Raw genomic sequence first — 19,585 nt, 5'->3', positions numbered from 1 at the left:
AAGCCACATCAATCAACTTTGTACTCCACCTGTTCCAAAGATGAACCTGCAGTGAGGGATGGCCCCAACTCAAGTGTCTCTCTTTTATGAACCACCCATCATCTGAGGATCCATTCAGAGGCTGATGGTAGTTCACAAATGATTTCTACGGCACACTTCCTCTACTTTTGGTCAGTCTCACGGAGAAGATCCTGTGAGTTATTGACAATAAGAAGAATGTGAAGAAGCGCAAGAATAACGCGGGGCCAAAAAGTTCTTTGTTGGAGAGAACACGCACAAAAAAAGCTATTACAGGGGAAATGCTTGCAGTCGTTTTTATTACAAACACAGAGGTCTAAGAAAAGAAGCCAGTTTAGACGGACGATGAAAAAAGGTTTGAAAGTTTAGAGTGAATGCCAGAACTGAATGATGTGTCAATAATAAGAAATGAAGGCTATTCCGACCAAAAAAAAAAGGAAAACTTTGCCATTTTAAATTGGGTTTGAGCAGTAAATTGTTGCCATTTAGCACAAAATACACAGTCAAATCTCTTAGTGTTTCAACCTTGGTGAAAAAGAAGCAGCAGCAGTAAAAACAGTGGTAGTTCTATTAAACGGAATTTTACAAATACTTCGCAAAGCCCTATTACTTATAAAATTCCACATTTTTTGCATATTATACTGTCTGCAAAAAAACAAACAAACAAGATACTGCTTTAAACATTATTTTCCAAACACTAACTAAAAGATTAGACAAGCACCTGATACAATACTCGATGGACATGCGGGGGTTGCTTCTGTATACAGGCCTGCAGTCATTTACGATGGCGGACTTGGACTCTTGCTCATTATGGCCCGGGCAGAGTGGGTGCATGGGGGTCTGTGTTTCGGCCTTTGTGCCGCATTACCAGGTCTGCCCTGTCACTGCGGTATCACACACAGGTTTATTGGATTTGGAGAGCGGGCGGCCGCGCTTCACACCTACACCCTCAGCTGTCATGGCCGCCGCTCAGCATTTCCTGTGTCTGCGCGGTGACAGGCGCAGAGCCGGGTAATGGCTGTGATGTGGCAATCTTCAGAAAATGAATGCAAGTAATGAGTGGGAGCTGTTACAATTGTCCGTCTGCCAGTCGCTCAATATGGAAAATAATAGGGAAGCACACAAAAGATGTCGATGTCACAAGGGGCAGAATCAAAGATGTTGGCTATAAAGTTGCAGTAAAAGATGCCATTTCAGAGTGAAGTTGTGCTCGCGGTAATGCTCTCCTTATCTGTATTTCTTTAAACTTTATTTTCCACACAGGTTCCTACTTTAAAACACAGACATTAACTATAGTATACCAATGCATACATGTCTAATCAGGAAACCATTGTGTTTCACAATGGAGCTAGCTCAGTTGAATTGTAATGGCCTTTAATAAGAGACGTAAAGACCATAAGAAACAAGTTGAACACTAGCATTACAGACAAAAGCTTGGTTTGAAATAAGTGTATAACTTCACCCTTCGTCCATATTTCAGAAAGAAAACCTAACAAAACATAACACTTATGCTTTTGATCAAGGTTGAAGCTTGTGTGAAATAGTTTGAAAGGTACCCTGATTAACAATGGGAACTAAAGCAAACAAGTTTTAAGAATTGCCGTACCTCTAACAAGCACAAGGTCAAAGTGACTATACAGTCAAAAGAATCTTACACATGAATACACGGTGAACTTCACAATATTTTTGAGGAGAATAGATTTCTCATCAACCTTTAGGGCCGCATATCTACTGAAACATGGGTTAACTCGCTCCTCAAAGTGGACACAGAGAAGAGAAGATGATTCAGTAACACGGCCCGCTCGCAAAGATCACGCCTGTGGTATTTGCCCCCCTGCAAAACCACGACATTGCCTGTAATCTACAATGACAAAACAGGCAGCTGCTGTTGACTGGGGGACGTGGCTCTTGATCGCCCACATCGCCATGACAGGCCGGAGGGGGAGAGAGAGAGAGGGAGAGGGAGAGAGAGAGAGGGGACAGGATCGTTAATGTATCATTCATTGGGCCTCGGCACCCCGTCTCAACTGCAGTATGAAAACATAACTGTAATGAAAAACCTATTGATCCGAGGCGCTTCCTTTTAGACAAATTGCACCATTTTCTGTGGTCTTTTCAAAGAGGGGCCAAAAATGAAAACCGCTGGGGACATCATCATAATCAGCCGTCGCGGGGGGAGGGATGAATTAAAACTCTGCGCTTGTCTATGTGTGACTCATGGGCATTTGTTTGCGTCACTAAAAATAAGAGTGGAAGTTGTTATATTGTGGGGCTTGCATGTACATCAGCTGAAGTAGGAGACGTCGGGAAGGAGGCAGGCTTATCTGCGTAATTATTCTGAAGGCCATCTATTCTTTGATCTAACCAGACCTAGGCCCATGTGCCCTTGATCGAGACACGTCATCATGTTGTTGCTGCTGCTCTCTGGACGCCTCAACTGCCTCAAAGGTAAAGCATAAAAAAAAAGTGAGTCAAGGAAAGACACACTTTAGCCGAATTCGCCTAATTTGGCCATGGCTGCTAAACTGAGCTTCAGACATTGTGGGAGATGTAAAGGGGCATTTATGTGGTCCCCAAAGGAAACGCTTGTCAAGCTAACGTCCACAAAGTGACAAGACAGACAGCTCGGGTTGATAACCATCTTGCCCGTGTGCAGACGTCCTGCATTTCTAAATTAAAGATCGAGCGATAGGCAGCCACCAATCTAACAGAGCGATCTCCATTCTTTTGGTCAAGGGAAGGAACCCGGAGGAAATAGATCAACCCAGTGTCCCCGGGGTCAAGGGTTTGGTTAATGAAGTTTTATCGCTGTTCTCTGCCCCTTTCTCTTATCATTAGGCCGGTAATAGACATGTGTGCACTTCAAATAGACTTCAAATGTGAAACTATGGCGATGGGCGTGTTGCACATAACTGGAGATGATCCCGCTACACTTTACATTTTACACCTCTTGGCTAGAAAACAAGACAATAACCCCACCGTACCATATAGGGAAAAGCTTCAACCTCCTAACTCACAACCTCTGTGGAGAGTAGTTACCGCTTTGAATTTTTTAAAAAGCCTTTACACTCTCAATAAAAACACAACCTTTGCTTTTCTCTTCACAATACAACAACAGTTAGTAATCCAGAAGGGAATTAGCCAACAAAGCTCGTTTTTTTAATGGCTTATTTCAACACTTTTAATTGTCACAGTCGCCACGGAGACGAAAACACATTTTCCGACAATGATGAGTTTTACAGGCCACTGTTTTGACCCTGCGTGCGACGTAGACAGAGATGTACTGTGACAACACGGATACCAAGCGTTTTTTCCCTGTGCGATGCTTTGCAGAATGTGGCACATCAGACATTTGGACATTTTACCCCAAAACTAAAAAAAATGCTATAGGTGTAAAATTCAGATACAGCAAAAATAGGGCAGAACATTTTTGTCTCAGAAGTTCAATGGTTCAGTGCTTTTCACTGTGATTAAATGTGAGGTTTGTTTCTTTAGCAATTAAGAATTTAAAAGAAAATGTTCTTCCATCTTCTGAAAGGAAAAAAAACCTTCAAAACCTTCATAATAGAACAAGTCACATGGATAAGAATTATATTTTAAATAGCTAACACAGGGTTGTTGATTAAAAGTAAAATAGATCCTTTGACCTGAAAAAGCTCATTTAAATATGATGGAATGACTCTTGAGACTGATATTAGAAGAAACATGCCATGTATTTCTCCGAATAAAAACACTGTGGATGTCTAACGGATCAAATTAAATTGATTTCTGTGCTCCCTGTGTTATATGAAAATAAATTACTCGTATAACAATGGTCATTTTACCCATAAACAACCTTTGAACCTATTTTCACCAATCTTTCAAACATCAAATCCCCGATCACAAAAACAAGCTCTTACTCACAGCATTTTCTTCACACCCCGCTAAACTTGGCGCAATAAGGTATACACGACGTCATATTGTATAAAAGAAGGTCTTGACTGGTTTTTAATAAAGAAAGTGCCAGTTTTGCTCGGAGCGCTCGACTGTATAACTGTTCCCGCTTCATATGTGTCATGACACTGACACAAACCACAGCCCACAGCCTTAATGGGGTCGCCCTATTTTCTCCATACCATCTCTCAGCTGTACAGCCAGTCTTTGTTCCTCATCGCACAATCTGGAGATGTTATTAGTGCGCAGCCGACAGTGATGTTGGGTGACAGTGCTCTGGCCAGGACAGTGCCCCCTATGTCGTCAGAGTGTCACTCAGCCCCCTTCACACGCCGTCAGCTCCCGGCCTCCACCTTTGTTCTGGTCCGATCAAACACTCTGCTAACCGGCAGCTTCAAAGGTGGGTATAAAGTAACCACATTTACTGCAGTCACATTTGGAATTGTACTTATGAGTACTTTTATGACACAACACTTCAGCACCTCCTTATAAACTGTATTGTAGGGCTGCTTGATTACAGGAAAAATTATAATCATGATTATCTTAATTAAGATAATCATGATTATAATTTTAATAATTGAAATCTAGATTATTGAAATATTTGTTGCCTTTAAAAAATCTTCATTACACTGCACTGTTTGTTTATGTCGGACCGTAGCATTTGCTATTAGCACATGAAATGCGAAGGAAACATAAACAAAAATCCCAGTGGCATGAAATGATGGGAGTTTGCTTTGAGCTCCGTTTGTGACACTGGCTCCTCTGAAGAGTTTTAGACTCTGCTACACACAACCAGTGCCTGGGCAGGATATACAGGTGCTCATCATTGTAATGAGTTTATCATATATTATTTTCACAGTTTAAGTTGAATAACAGAAGTGAATGCACCTTTTCATGATATTCCAATTATATGACGAGCACTGTATGGGCTTCTAAACAGCTGTTCTCCTTTCAGCAAAAGGTGAGCACTTATCGGTAGCGTCATCTCAAGAGCTATGTATGAAAATTATTCAAATTATCCCCGACAAATACAACAATTCAGCGCATCAGACGTTCTCAAACAAACCGTGATGGACAAGCGGTAGGGCCTCCTTAATAATATTTTTCTCTCGATTATGGTGAATGGTAAAGGGTCTCAACTTATATAACGCTTTTCCACCTACTTTAGGCACTCAAAGTGCTTTAAAGCAAGGAACCATTCACCCATTCATACACCAGTGTACACAGACACTATAGTGTGGCTGAAGTGTCTTGTCCAAGGACACAGCAGCAGTGTGCAACTTCAGGAAGCGGGATTCGAACCCCTGACCTTCTGATCATGAGACAACGTGTTCTTTTTGCATTTAGTGTAATAACAATTGTGCGTTTTTCTTCTTACTCCAACTTGGATGCACTATTGCACTACTAAATTTAAGGTTAGTGCATCTTGCCAAAGGGTACAACTGCAGTATGTTGATATCGCCGGGTCAATCCTGCATTCTGATGGTGACACCACGGAGCTACTGCTGCCTCAAGGTGCAACAGCTTACATAAGATACAGTTCTAGAGTATTTTCAGGATGTTTTATTCAAAACTGTATTAGTTTCAGAAAACTGGGTGGTTCCATCTTTAAGTAGACACTACGAGGCTTCTTCTTTCAATATAAATCTGCCAGTGCTGCATGTCAAAACACAAAAATTAGGCACCGATGTGCAGGCGCGGGCTTTCCCACTCAAACATTTTGCTGGAAGTGGCATATTTTTTGTCTTTGTGTTGCATTTAGGACTATTGTCATCACATTTGAGCTCAAAAACATCCAGAGTTTTGGCATAGCGGCTGTGTAGGATGATAAGAGACGAGCTACATGGCCTGTTTGCGGCTGATAACTGGCACTCGGCACAAATCAAAAAACACCTTGGGGTGACTCGCTTCATTTGTGAAGTCCATCGTCATACAGCAGGAAGAAAGTATCATGCCTCAGTGCCGCCGCGGAATGAAAACGCCTGCCGAGTTGTCAAATCTTCAAGTGAAATGCTTATGCCATGATTTAGAGGCATTACTGGCCAATCAGCAATAACTCTACACAGCATATCTCAGCAACAGAAATGAATGCTAATCTTTATTCTTTTGTTTATCACCCGAAATGTGATGGGGTGACTTAATGTGGCCAAACAAGCAGTGAATCAGTCAGTGGTTCGTTTGTGCTGAACGCCACACAGAGACAATGGCACAGGCCTCTCCATAGACTGTTAATGGCTTTGCTTGGCAGCCTCTGACTTGCGGGAGCTTGGGCCCCACTGTTTGCTTTAGGCACTAGTAATTCACCAGGCTGAGCAGGCTCTATGCATCTGTGCAGGCTTAACATAAAATCGCAGACTACAGAGAAGATAAAGACGCTGCTTATGCAAAAAAAAACTACTACCAAAACTAATATAGATATACATATGTTTAGGTCATTTCCATGGTAGATTTGTGTATACCATGTTGTCTTCTGTGCCTTGATAAGTGGGAGAGCTGCTGTGTTCTGTTGGTTAATGCAGTAGAGTTGGGGAAAAAAACGAGACAAAAACAGTGACACTGAAAAACGAAGCTCAAGTTGAAAAACACACACATTGTCCTTCAACATAAGTGCGATAAATCCTGGATCAATCTGGAAAGGTAAATTGCGATTTGAGAAGAAACAGCAAAGCACAGAACAAAGCATATTTAACAGTGACATTTTGTACAACCGCCCGGCTCAGCGAGGAAAGTCGATTATTTAATCAGTACGTCAGTGAAAATGGCAATGCACAGCCATACGCAGGGCAGGTAGCAGAACAAGAAATTAGGGAAAAAGCTAAATTGCAGTTGACTACAACAATGAATCAGCCTCATTCCACTGCTCCCAATGCCCGTGCAGTAATTCGAAAGTAGTAAATGTAATTTTCAACAGGCGAGTCATAATTCTGCTAAGCATTAAAATGATTGGATTTTTTTTTTAATAACTTTGAGCACTTGGAAACCACCAACCAATCACACAACGGTAAACGACTTAAGACTCAAAACCACAAATGTCCTAGTTCAGGGGTAAATGCGCCATGCACTAAGCCAGTTGTTCCCAACCTTTGTTGTCTCACGTACTCCTTAGGTCTTTCATTTATACTCAAAGTCCCCCTTTATCTCACTGGGGCTGCAAATTATTTAGAAAACAGTCAACTAAAATGTATGAGTATGTTTGCAGGGTTTTGGGTTCAGAATAAGCCTAAAAACGACTGACCCTTCTCACCCTGGACACGGACTATTCCCCCCTCTCCCCTCAGGCAGGAGGCTACGGTCTATATAGACCCATAAATATAGCTTATAGCTTGTTTTTATCTAAATTCTATGTTTTACGTTTTATGTTGTATGTCAGCACCAAGAAAAATTCCTAGTTTGTGAACCTGTACTCAAACAATGGCAATAAAAACTATTCTGATTCTGTTTCTGATGCCCCTAAAGGCCATAAGCAGGTGTCATAGCATTTTGCATTATTTTACTCATTAATTGTCCGTGAGAGTAAATATTACGCTGACAGAGAAGACAAATGGAGAGAGAGAGATATTACACATCCAGTTACACAATGGAGATATTGTAAGATAGATAAAATAGATAGCTAAAATGTATATTTTCACTCAAACTTGGCTGTAAATACTGTTTAAGTGGCGCTAGCCCACAGTTAGCTTTGCCCGTTAGCCTGTTAGCTTCTTCTTCGTGATTCCATTAGTGTGTATTGGTGGCTCCAGGTCAAAGCAGGGAAAGTTGCAATTGTGGTTTTCTGGCCAGAGACACCAGGGAGGGTAACCCTAACCCTAACCCCCCAATCCCATCAACACTTGTATTAACCCCAGAAGGACTACGAAAAGGATTTTTTAAGGTAAACAAGTTACTTAGTACTGCATTAAATCAAGAATAAAAAAGAAAACATCTATAATATATATTATCGTTATTGCAATATGAGGTGACACCATATCCATATCGCAAGACAAGGCAATATATTGCAAAATCTTGTCTTTAATTTCACATTTTGTACTAATACATTGACATTTATTCCCACCCTTGTTCTTATTCCCTATGTCTTTGCATAGCACGCCATAATTAGGTGCATACCGTGGATCTATCAGGCAGCTTAGTACCACATGCTGTGCGTATATTGTAAAGCAGGAGGATAATTTTCCACCAGCCTTTTTTGTACCTGGATTTTACACTCAGGTTCTCAATTCCAATTAGACTGTCATATCGGAAATAATGGAGATGAATCATCTTTCAAGGCCTTTACCTAATGAGTGATAAGGTATTCCATGAAAAAAATAAAAAATCCAATGCCTCAAATGAAGTCATTAAAAGAGCTGTAAGAGCGAAATGTGCTAATACATCTCCGGAGCTGGCCCACATTCAGACTCTTTTAAATTGGACACCAAGTCGGTCATTAGGAGACGTATGGCATAAATACCTCTTTATATCCACAATACCGGTCAGGACATGTCAGCCCGCCCTTAAGATAACACTAATTAATTAGTTAAAGAAGCACGCGCGGGTATATGTGAAAGCAGTCATTACAATGTGCGGCTGCATGAATTTGGAAAAAAAAATATATGACACTTTTTTTTCCAACACGTATTGCAATTAGATTTTAAATGTATGCTTGGTTAAATCCTGGAAGAGTTCACAGTGCACATTTTGAGAAAAGAAAGATATGTAAACTCTAAAGTAATACAGAAACTAGGGCCTAAGATTTAATTTGATGTAATTTTTGTGTTGTTCAAATAGCCTATGGTTAAACCTTTACTATCAGAGTAAAGGTTTCAATCATAGAAATATATCTAGTAGAGGTTGACCGATATGGGTTTTTCTGACTGGCCGATGCTGAAATGCACCTGAAAAGTCTTGTGTGTAATGCTTCTAAATGTGTCAGTGTTGAACTGGGCCTTCGCTTTAATACCGACGCTACACCAAGGCCATCGTATTATGCTCTTTATCTCAGAACAGTTTTAACTCACAGCGGGCTAAAAAAGTAGTTTGGTGTCCATATAGTGTTTAACCCCTTACCTCCCACCTGAACCGAGCACATTTTTACTCCAGTTTGGCTTTACCCCAGTCCAAAAGCTTCCGGAAAAAAGCTGTGAAAATAGCAACAAAACTGAGACGAAAACAATGATGGAAATGTGACAAAAAAAGTGAGAAAACATTGATAAAAAAGTGACGAAAAATTGATGAAAAGTGGCAAAAATGTCACAAAAATGTTACAAGAAATTGACAAAAAATGGAAGAAAAAAGGACAAAAATGTGACAAAAATATGACCAAAAAATGACAAAAAAATGATTTAAAAAAAAATGACAGAAATGTGACAAAAAAAATTACAATAATTGCTAAAAAATTGACAAAAAAAATACAAAAATTTGACGAAAAAATGACAAAAATCTGACAAAAAATGACCAAAAAATGACAAAAAAGTTACAAAAATGAGTTGATGAACACCCAACAAAAAAATGATGGCAAAAAAAGTCTGATGACGTGCGGAAAAAGATCCTCTCGGTTCAGGCGGAAGTTAAGAGTATGGAAAATGCAGCGTGATGTTTGAGGAAAAACGATGAGAGGAGATGAGAATGAAATGGGAAAGAGGAGGGGCACTTGCCTGTGTTGCTGCTCGTGACCTGTCCCGCACTGCACTCACCTCTCGGCCCAGGTGCGCTCAATAGTCTGGAATTTACGGTATATGCAAAATTCTTCAACATAAAATACACAAACTTGTGACCAATTTTCATGTTTCTTGGCTCCCCTGAGGACTAGGGAGTTGTGGGAGCGCTCATTTTAACAACTGCCTGAGTCTCTATCACTTTCGGCTCCAGAGATACCGGCCTTTTAATTGGCTATTATTATAAAATACCCAAATATCGGCTGGCTGATCGGCTGCATCAGTCGGGCCCAAATAAAAACTCCATGCATTTCAAAATAACTTAATACGACCCCCGGGCAGACGAGATAATATCTGTTGTGGTGAATATTGTACATCCTAAATAAATGCAGTCTTCACAATTTTCCAATTGCGACCATTTCAATCACGCTTAAAAAGGGACTAGACAGATTTTTAAAATGTAAAAATTCTTTATTTCCTACCACTTACTCCAGCAATGTCCTAATGTCTAGAATGAGCCCATTCTCCACAACTGCCACTAAAATCCTGCACTGTCGCTCAAAAAGTTGGTACTTAGGGCTGAAGTAACTAGCTCCAGCGCATGTATCCGTTTCTCTGACAAACAGGCGCAGGTCAAAGGCTAGAGTTGACATTGGAGCAGCTTTCCAGCAATGGCGATCGCTAAGAGATACTTTTCAAATAAAAAGAAAGCAAGACATAGTTACAAGTTTACGTGAAAAATAAAATCCAATGCCAATGTAAAAGCTATCAAGGTTGCATTGTCTTTAGCCTGCAGTACGTTTTTGCTAGTTGTTTATTTTGCAGAGCCTGTAGTGTATCGTGGCCTGGTGACTTTTAAGCCTACATTTAATATTTATACTTTGTCTACATGGACACAGGGCACAAATAAACTTTTTTTTTACCTCAGTTAAAGTCATGCCAGCAAATCTGTGCAAAATGGGATGCAAATGCGTACATGTTTTATCCATGCATGTACTACTAGCATGTGCGTGTCATAGAGCTGAACATAGAGACTGCAGTTACACAAAACACCTGAGATGTCAGTCCCAAGTAAAAACATGACAACTTCCATATAGTCCCTTTAATTGCATAACCCTAAGTGATGTACTTGAACTGTAAAGATTTCAAAATAACAAGCCCAATTCGTGGTACGTTTGTGGTGAAATACTGTATTTGTAAACTTTGCTTAAGTTTAGAAGACTTCAGTAACTCACTTTTTGCTCATGAACTGCAGAACCTTTTTACAGCTTCCACTGACAGATACAAAAAGATGCAAAAGGATTAAAACAAAAAAACACACTTATTTCTCACCCATCACCCATAGTTACCTACTTGTGCTTAACTTGTAGTATAGATAAGAGGCACTTGAGAATCAAACATATTTGGAGCTTTAATAAAAGCCAGGCTTAAAACAATCTGCAGCACATCTTCCACCGCCCACACACTATCTATCACTGTGAATGTCAGTTTATGCGCACTAAGTACAGCCCCGATGTCTTAACCTGCTGTACAATAACAGTAATAGTGAGAAAATTAACAAACACTCTGATAGCTCTCTGTACTATGAGCACTGTCAATTGTTTACTAATGAAGTGAATGCCTCTTGCTAGGTTCCCATTATTATCTAGAAGTAACACAAGTCAGAATTGGACACATTTATGTCCAACCTCAAGAGCTTGGCTTGATCACAGTTGTGTTTTCTGGGATTAGAGTAAAATGCCCTGTGCATACTGGAGTAAAGCTGCCTGCCAAATTTTTACCAAACAGTCCAATATCTAGTTTAACTGAGCCAAATGACTCACTCCACAGTTGTGAGTATTAAAATAAGAGGAGTCAAGTCGTCTCACACTAACTGCCAAAAATAAATGTTCATGTTACTTTGACGGCTGACACTAAAATATGAAATATCTTTTAACTTTCCAGATCTTTAAACACAAAAAAAAACAGATTTCCAATATTATGTTAGAAATGTTAAGCCTTTGCCGAGTCATTAGCAAGCAGCAGTAGCGAGCTAATGTTGTCTAGGGATGTATGTAGGACGACATCTGGAGCGCAGCGTCTGATCTAATCAAGATGTAATTTTATAAAACTGTCCATCCATACGTATTTTACAGTTTGTAGAGTACATAAACAGCAGCAGATCACATTGTCATCTGCTGAGAAATATAAAAGTCTGATTTTGGAGACACAAACTGCGCTGCTGCATAAGAACTGAATTATTAACTGCATGTCTGCCATGAGCCCTCCTTTCCGTAAATGTAACCTCCATCACAGCACAGTCTGGTCGTCCCTCGCTGCGCTCCTGGTGCTGTGTTGACTCAGAGTATTTGCTCGCCTAAGGCATCAGCTCTGGACACATTCACATAATTAGGAAAGGTCACTGTGCCTTCTGTCTTGTCAACAAATTCACTTCAAGATGACAAATATCCCAGCCCGGACTGCGACGCGCCTCCCTTCGCTATACTGTCGCCTATCGGGTGCCAGCAGGGCCTGTCTAGGTAGCCTTGGGTCATTTCTAATTATGACTGTTGCATGCCATACTAAAACGGACAAATAATGAGATGTGTTTTTATCATTTTTACTATCATTAAAAGGTTAAATTGTACTAAAAAAAATAATAACAACACCACTTAGCATATTGTGGCATTTGAACGGAAACAGGCAACTCAAATAACCTTCGAAGTTTCTTCCTCTGCCCCATCTTCTTGCATGATGAAGTGCAAGTGGCTTTCACACCGCTCCCTGGTGGCCTTACTAAGGAACTATTAATCTATGGCGCTCTATATTGCATTCAGATGGGCCCTCCCCTGCCACCGCCGCTTCCTCCTCGCCTGAAGTAAAGGCCAGGAGTGCACCCCAAGGACCGGACACTCTTATTATGAGCTGCTCCAAGACACCTCCGGGTATCTAAGCACTTCCACAGACACTGACTGATGGCCAATTAGCCATTAGGGAAGGTATTGATCAGGAGAAGACGACCTCGGAAACATCTCTGACCCAATGATTGTGGGTTTACATTGTGTGTGTGTGAATATGAAAATTAGCTATTAAAAAAATTAACCAGGGCCGGCAAAAACAAGGGAAACTCACACTGTAACATATAAACAACAATACAACATCCATTAGCGGCGTCTTTTTTTTTGCTAGAGCTATGTACATGCCCCAAGGCCAACATAATATTTACCACCTTTACAAAAACAACCACTGCGGCACAGAAGCAAGTTCCAGAGGGCCTGACTCTGAGCCTGCTACCTTCACCTTCACATGTCCAGTGTTATGTGCTCAATGTAATCTTCTGCCATCGAGAGTACACAGCTGCATTAAAGGTTCAAGGTCAGCCCCTCGCATGTGCTCCCTCACCTTACCCGCAGTGTGGAGAGAGAGAAACGGAGAGTCCATGTGGAAAAGAACATTTGATTAGAGCCTCCAAGAACTCGGCTCTACAAGTGCCACGTGACTTCTCCGCAGTGGCCTGTGGTCCGTTACATCGATTGGATACATTTCTTAAATCATGGAAGGTGCTGTGAAGGCAACCCATTAATGTAAAGTCCCGGGTTCAATTCCTGGGCCATGTGTGTGTGCATTTCTGTGGAGTTTGCATGTTCTCCCCGTGTCGATTCGAGTTCCTTTCCAACAACCTTAACTCAACTTGAAACACGTACAATCAGCTTATCCCCCGGCTCGGTAACCCTGATCGAGGGTTGCCAGGTCCACGGATATCCTGCAGAATTTGGCGGCTTTTAAAGCTCCTCTGCGGGTGCAGGTTTTGGTTGCGCTGCAGTTTTTTTCTTAGCTTCATTCTTACTAAATTTCACTTCCAGAACAAAGCCTCAAATACAAGGCCGTCACAGATTCTCTTTCTTTGAGAGAGAGCGAGAGAGAGAGGGTGAAGGGGGCGGGTCCGGAACATTGGAGAATCGCTGAGGCTCTGAAAGCGAGTATAATATATGCGGCCGCACCGTTTTTCCGTGGGGTTTTGGGCTGCTTTTGGAGAGGCTACTGGGCGGGTTTGGCTGCTGACATCTGGCAACCCTGACCGGACCAAACCGAGCTCAAGATCTGGGGAAGGGTTGCCAGGTGTTTTCAAGTCGTTTCCAGTCGTTTTCAAGAGTGGGTCGACGATTCATTTCAGTAGTTTTCAGTGGTAAAATGAAATTATAAAGATTGACAAAGGAATAGAAGGCATATTTGTAGAAGGGGGATCAAAAGTCAGCATCCAAATCACATCACATCATAGCGGCATCATCGTCTATCTAGAGTACTCTTGAGTAAAGTAAAAAAGGGACTCTAAACCTCATCCCGAGCATAATGCGACCTCTCTACAGCAGCCTTCAAAAATACAGTGCGGCGTGTTAGTGGTCAGCAGCAACAGAAACACAAAAGTAGATTGAGGGCAATTTGCAAAGTGCCGATTCTCGCCGAGATACCCCTGTGAGTTATGGTCTGCTTTGCCACTGGCGTAATCTTATCCCATATTAGAGGTCAGGGGTCAATTTTATGCTACCTAGATGGAAAAGCACAGATAGCGGCTGTACTCGGCAGCCCATTTTGAGGGGGGGAAACAGCCCAACTTCAGCTGCTAAGCACTCTCGCATAGGCCTGAAACATAGAAATGGGGTAATTGAAACAAAAGGGCAGAGTTTGACAGAGATATAGTGCCTTTTGCAGGGTCTGTGCACCGACTGCAGAAAATAACACAATAACGCCTCCCCCCTCTCGAGGCTCGCCCCACGTTCTCACCCCAGTGTCCTTCTCTCCTCTTTACCAAGCTGCCATTTGCAAATGATAAGCACGGGGACATAGCCTGCTGGAAGATAAAGCGTCTGGACATTTGTAATCAAACCGAGCGTGTGGCATAGTTGTTTAACACTGACCTGTGGAGGCGTGTAGTTTTTACCTTTCACGCATTTGGGTTGAACCATTAGCTTTGCGCTCATTAATCAAAGAAGCAGGAAACATTTATTCTTCCGGTGTTGTTTGAATTAAATAACTATATTTGAGTTAACTTTACAAATGTTATATAAAAGTGCAAGATCATAAAAAGTGCTCATGTAAAGAGAAAAATCATGCAGTTTTGCGATACCAGGCAATATACAACATTTAAAATACTTCACTTCTGCCGTTGAAAGTGATATTTATTCCTGTCAAATCATCTCACTATTACTTGTGCTTTTAAAAGAGTGGTTTTGAGTTAATTACCGATACATTTAGAAATCCTTACGCCTGGTCGTTTTACTGGTGTGTGGGCGTTCAATTCATTGCTATAGTAAGAACTATTTCTGTAGACAGCACTTTTCAAACCTTTCACTGCTTGACGACAGACAAATATGATCAGCAGAGGGAATGAAATTGTGCCATTTTAAAGTTAATTTCTATGTTAACTTCAATCAATCTTTTTTTCTTTTTTTTTTTAAGACCACAGAAGAGACGATGTTTTGAAGAGAGACATCTGGCAAGGCAGCCATTTGTTAGGACTGTACCGATAAACTCCAGAAACGAGCATTACGCAACAGAATCCGGCTTGTTGTCACTTAATGGTTATCTACTTGCATCATCACGGGCTTTACACCCCGTGGAAATTGCTCTAAGGTTGACAGCGCACACAAGTAGGAAAAATGCCTGATACCAAATCCCCAGCTCCCCTCTATGAAGACAAGACAACAATTGCTTGGCAACGCTCTCACTGGGCACAAAGGAAAACAAACTAAATATCCAGGATTTTTTCTCTCCATCTACTTGCTTTGCTTTATGCTTTAGATGGTCTTTTAGAAGGTATTAACGGGGGACAGGCGACACATGACAGGAAGTTTAGAGGAAAGGGATAAAACACGAGCGACGGGGGGAAAGATGTGTCCGTACTTTAAATAAGGCTTACAGGAGAAATAACACATAATGTAGAAATGCCATTCTGTGCATAAGGACAGCACGATATTAAGAAAACAAGCAAATTGTCAAAACCAAATGACTCCATTATGTGGAAATTAGAAAAATAAACAAGTTCTGACGACCCGCAACAAATCCAAAAGCAATGTTATAATAGGGATTTAAGTGGAGATGGGTGATATGACAATAAAAATGTAATCTTGATCCTTGCAACAATCTATTTGAGAGAGATTGTCCCATCTTGATGACACTCTTCTCGCACTCCTCCTGTTGACGAGTCATGCTCTGAATAAGTGACAGAGGGATTTACCCAATCACAGAAGAGTGTGAACTTTCAGAAGAAGCGGATAGTTTCTGATAGAAAATCAAATCACAATCTTCTTAGTGTCAACATTGCCGACTCAAACCTTTTTGCATAACCGCTACTTTACTATCAATCATTATTTGGAATAGATTCTGGACAGTTTTCCTGGCTTATAATGTAAAGAGTAAGGATTTGGAAAGATGGTACATAGGCACATCTGACAAAGACACAGTGAAAAAAGATCACATTTCTGTCATTAAGAGCTTCCGTGACGTGCTGTGCAGCCATACGTGGCATGTTAAAGCTTCGCACTAAAGAACTTTTCCCTGTCTCCTGTCAGATATTTCAAACCGCTAAAAAGGAAAGCACCTTGCGAGCTCAAATCAAGAGTGACATGTCTTCCTCGTTCACAGACTGACTTATGTTTCCCTGTAAAAAAAAAAAGAAAAAAAAAAAAAGACGACAAGTGGGCTTTTGGTGGAGACAAATGTGGAGTCAGCGTTTTGTCCCGTTGCTAAGTGGAGATCGACTGATCCCATCTGAGTCTGTCCGAGCCCAGATGTACAAAAGGAGCAGCCACCAAATTACCTCCCAATCCATTTCTGTAGCTGTCCTATAAAAGTAGCCTGTGTGCAGTGTTGTGAGCGCGAGATCATGATTGTACTGACCTATAACACTTGAGAGTATTTACCAGACAGGGAACGAGTCGGCCTAAAAGTGACCTTCTGTATCCACCTATATGGACAACAAAACACATACAAAATGCCAAAAACTGTGATGAACTCAAAAACAAAACTTCCAAGAGGCTAAAATTCGTTTTCATTTAAGAGGGAAAAAATAGATATGATGAGGAGGTTCATGCCGGTTTGCTGATTAAGCTCATTAGTAAGACTTTTTTTTAAAATTTTTTAACTACATTCTTCTTGGTGTCCACAATAGTCAAAATAACTCTGTAGTTTCAATTAGAAAGACAGCAATTAGGCAAAAAAGTATCATCATGTCTCCAACTGGCTCTAATTGTGTTTAAATTTGTATTTTAGTCATATCTCAGATGTTAATACTGCCAGAGATATTTACAATGAACTGAACAAAATCTTGATTAAAAAGAAATCATAAATCTAGCTGCAACCAGTGCAATATGTGTCAGATAAAACCCAATCAGACGTCCTCCTTCAAAATCGTGCTCGAATGCTAGTATGACTGCTTTAAACAAACTGCCTTAATTTCGAAAATAAAACTGTGGGGATCAACACCAATTGAAAGCAATGGAATCATGTTTTTTTTTTCTTTCTGAAATTGTATGTCTCTGCCTATTCTTTCTTTTCTTTGCTACACTGAGGATCAGCTTGGGAGCCACCCGGCTCCATCCACCAGTCTATCCAAGGGAGAGCAAATAGAACGTACAAACACTATCACACCTGTGGGAATTAGGGGGGTCTAAAATTGACCTAAAGCTGCATTTCATCCAACCGTGGGAGGAAACCAAAGCACCCAGGGGAGAACAACTGAACAAAAGATGAACATACAAGCCCCCAAACATGAAGTAATTGCTTGTTTTTTGGACAACATCATCAAATACAAACCCTAGTCAAACATATAAACCACTTTGAACAAACAGCGACTTGAAAATACAACAGCTTCTTAAAGTTGACTTACGGCTGCCCCAGAGCATGTCTGTTTATTTAATCCTAAGATATTCATAATTATCCACTAATTGATGCTAGAGTAAAGCCTTTTAATTCATCATCTCACTGTCCCGAAGCAAGAAACACTTACAACAGTGTTTTCATTCCTGTCCAAAAAAGGTTAACAGTTCGGCACCTCCTTGTAATGGCACGAAACAGAGACAGCTGTGTAGCATTACAAGGAAGGATTCAGGGTATTTTATGACATAATAATAATAATAATAATAATAATAATAATAATAATAATAATAATAAGACAGTATTTGTGTTATGAAACACAAATTTGCACAAAGGCAAGAAGAATCGAATAATGATATTATTATTATTATTATTATTATTATTATTATTATTATCATTATTATCATTATAATAGATAACTTTTGTTAATTAATAAATTGTGTATGGCTGCTACAGCACTACCACACGTTGCAGTTTGGCATCTCCTTTTCACTTAAAGAAGGTCTTTGTCTCACTGTGAAATATCTGTGCGCATTTGCATGAAGTCGACACTGTCTGACCAGGAGCTCCATCATAAAATGCAACTCATCAGCGTGAGTAGGTCGTCTCCTGACTTCGTAAAGCTGTCAGCACAGTGCAAATGCAGCAAGAACGAATGGCCAGGAGCAGAGAAACGTGGAACTGTATAGTGGTTAAAAGGTTTACAAGCAAAGGAAAAGAAATCAAGCCATTACGCACCGTTACGCAGATGGTAAGAACTGAAAACATAAGCTGTTCTCCTGTAAAACAGTGATGCAAGTCGCTAAAATGTTCACGCGGTGCCGGGATCAGCCCCGGACTGGGTTCAGGTGTAGCCCAACTTACACTCTGACATGACACGGGCGTGCAAATACACTTAATTGCTATCGCTTCAGAGGATCTCATCATAGTTGCAGCACAAAACCTCACTACTGTTCTCTCATGTAGATGTTAAGGTAAGTTTTATCCTTGGTGTTATTGCCATTGTAACCTTGAAGGTATACGTGCTCATTACAGAGTGCTGGCAAATTAATGAAAAACACAAACACAGTTCGTTACAGAATCCTGGATATTAGCCTGAGTCGCTTTTTTGTGGGTTCTTGGGTCACAATGCTTTAAGGACTTCAGCATCGCGGTGGAGCATAATTGAGCAGAAATGTGTGTGATGTACTCACCATAGCAGGTGAAACCAGTGAGAAGGAGCCAGACCACGAGGAGCGATGCGCCGAGTCTAGCGCGGACAAAGGAGCCCACAAGTACGGGCATCTTGGAGCGGTTTAATCAGCCAACTTCCAAAAGATACGGAGAGGAGAAAGAGTAGTGCGCACTGGGCTGGTGCAGGTCCGGAGAGTGTCCTCTGTGGCACTTTTCGCCTTTTCTTTACAACGCCCAAGTCTTCTCCTCAACACATATCCTCACGCCGTTCCATCTGTATCCCGTTCATGCGTCCTCGTTGCTCAGAACAACGCATCACAGGTGTAGGGAAATAAACTGCTGCTTCGCGCTCGTCGTCGCTTTCTCTGTGGGAGAATCACTACCCTCTCACAAAAACTGTCTTTGTCTACTTCAGACCGCAGAAAGAGGCAGTTTCTTCTCTTTGCGGTCACTTTGTAGGCTTAGTGTGAAAGAAAACCTTGTCCAAATGCGCCAGAAATTGGCTTCAGAGGCAAAACATCTGCTTGCACAGCAATGCTGGACTGTTGAGAGTCAGGGAAGGAAGGTAGAGCGGCGTGTAGCGGCGGAGCAACAAAACCCGGACTGGAATCAACGGAGGAAGTGGAGTGGTACTACAGCGCCCCTTGTCACAGTGGTATTTCTTGGGTATACATTTACATACTTAAAAAAAAAAAACTAACCACAGATGGCACGCACATCAGAATGGAAATGTGTACTTTTGCTACCTCCCGCCTCACATGAAAATGATTGATATGGCATCCAGTCTTGTATGATAGAAATCTACGCGCTGCTTTGCATACACATCACATCTGCATACATTGGTTTTTCAGTTAAATATGCGCGCGCACTTTGTCTTGGGGCTCTAATGCGCACGGCGTTGTAGTCGGCGACGGACAAACAGACGAAGAAGAATGAGGATTAGCGCTCCCGTGAGAGAGTCACCTGTCAACAAACTCCGA

General features: G+C 41.1%; 1 protein-coding gene across 4 annotated transcripts in view; it reads right to left on the bottom strand.

Annotated features, from left to right (window-relative positions):
* The window catches only part of unc5a (unc-5 netrin receptor A), a 157,283-nt gene extending 138,099 nt beyond the window's left edge, over positions 1-19,184 (bottom strand). For 2 of the 4 annotated variants that reach the window (XM_079556760.1, XM_079556759.1), the window contains exon 1: positions 18,626-19,184. In XM_079556760.1, coding sequence (XP_079412886.1) covers positions 18,626-18,716 — 91 coding nt within the window. In that variant the 5' untranslated portion in view covers positions 18,717-19,184. The remainder of the gene's footprint in view (positions 1-18,625) is intronic. The other 2 variants (XM_079556757.1, XM_079556758.1) reach the window with 1 other exon arrangement.
* Positions 19,185-19,585: the final 401 nt, after the last annotated feature.

The sequence above is a fragment of the Gobius niger genome, assembly GCF_951799975.1.
Source record: "Gobius niger genome assembly, chromosome: 5".
NCBI classification, from domain to species: domain Eukaryota; kingdom Metazoa; phylum Chordata; class Actinopteri; order Gobiiformes; family Gobiidae; genus Gobius; species Gobius niger.
This window is presented reverse-complemented; position numbering and strand designations above follow the sequence as displayed.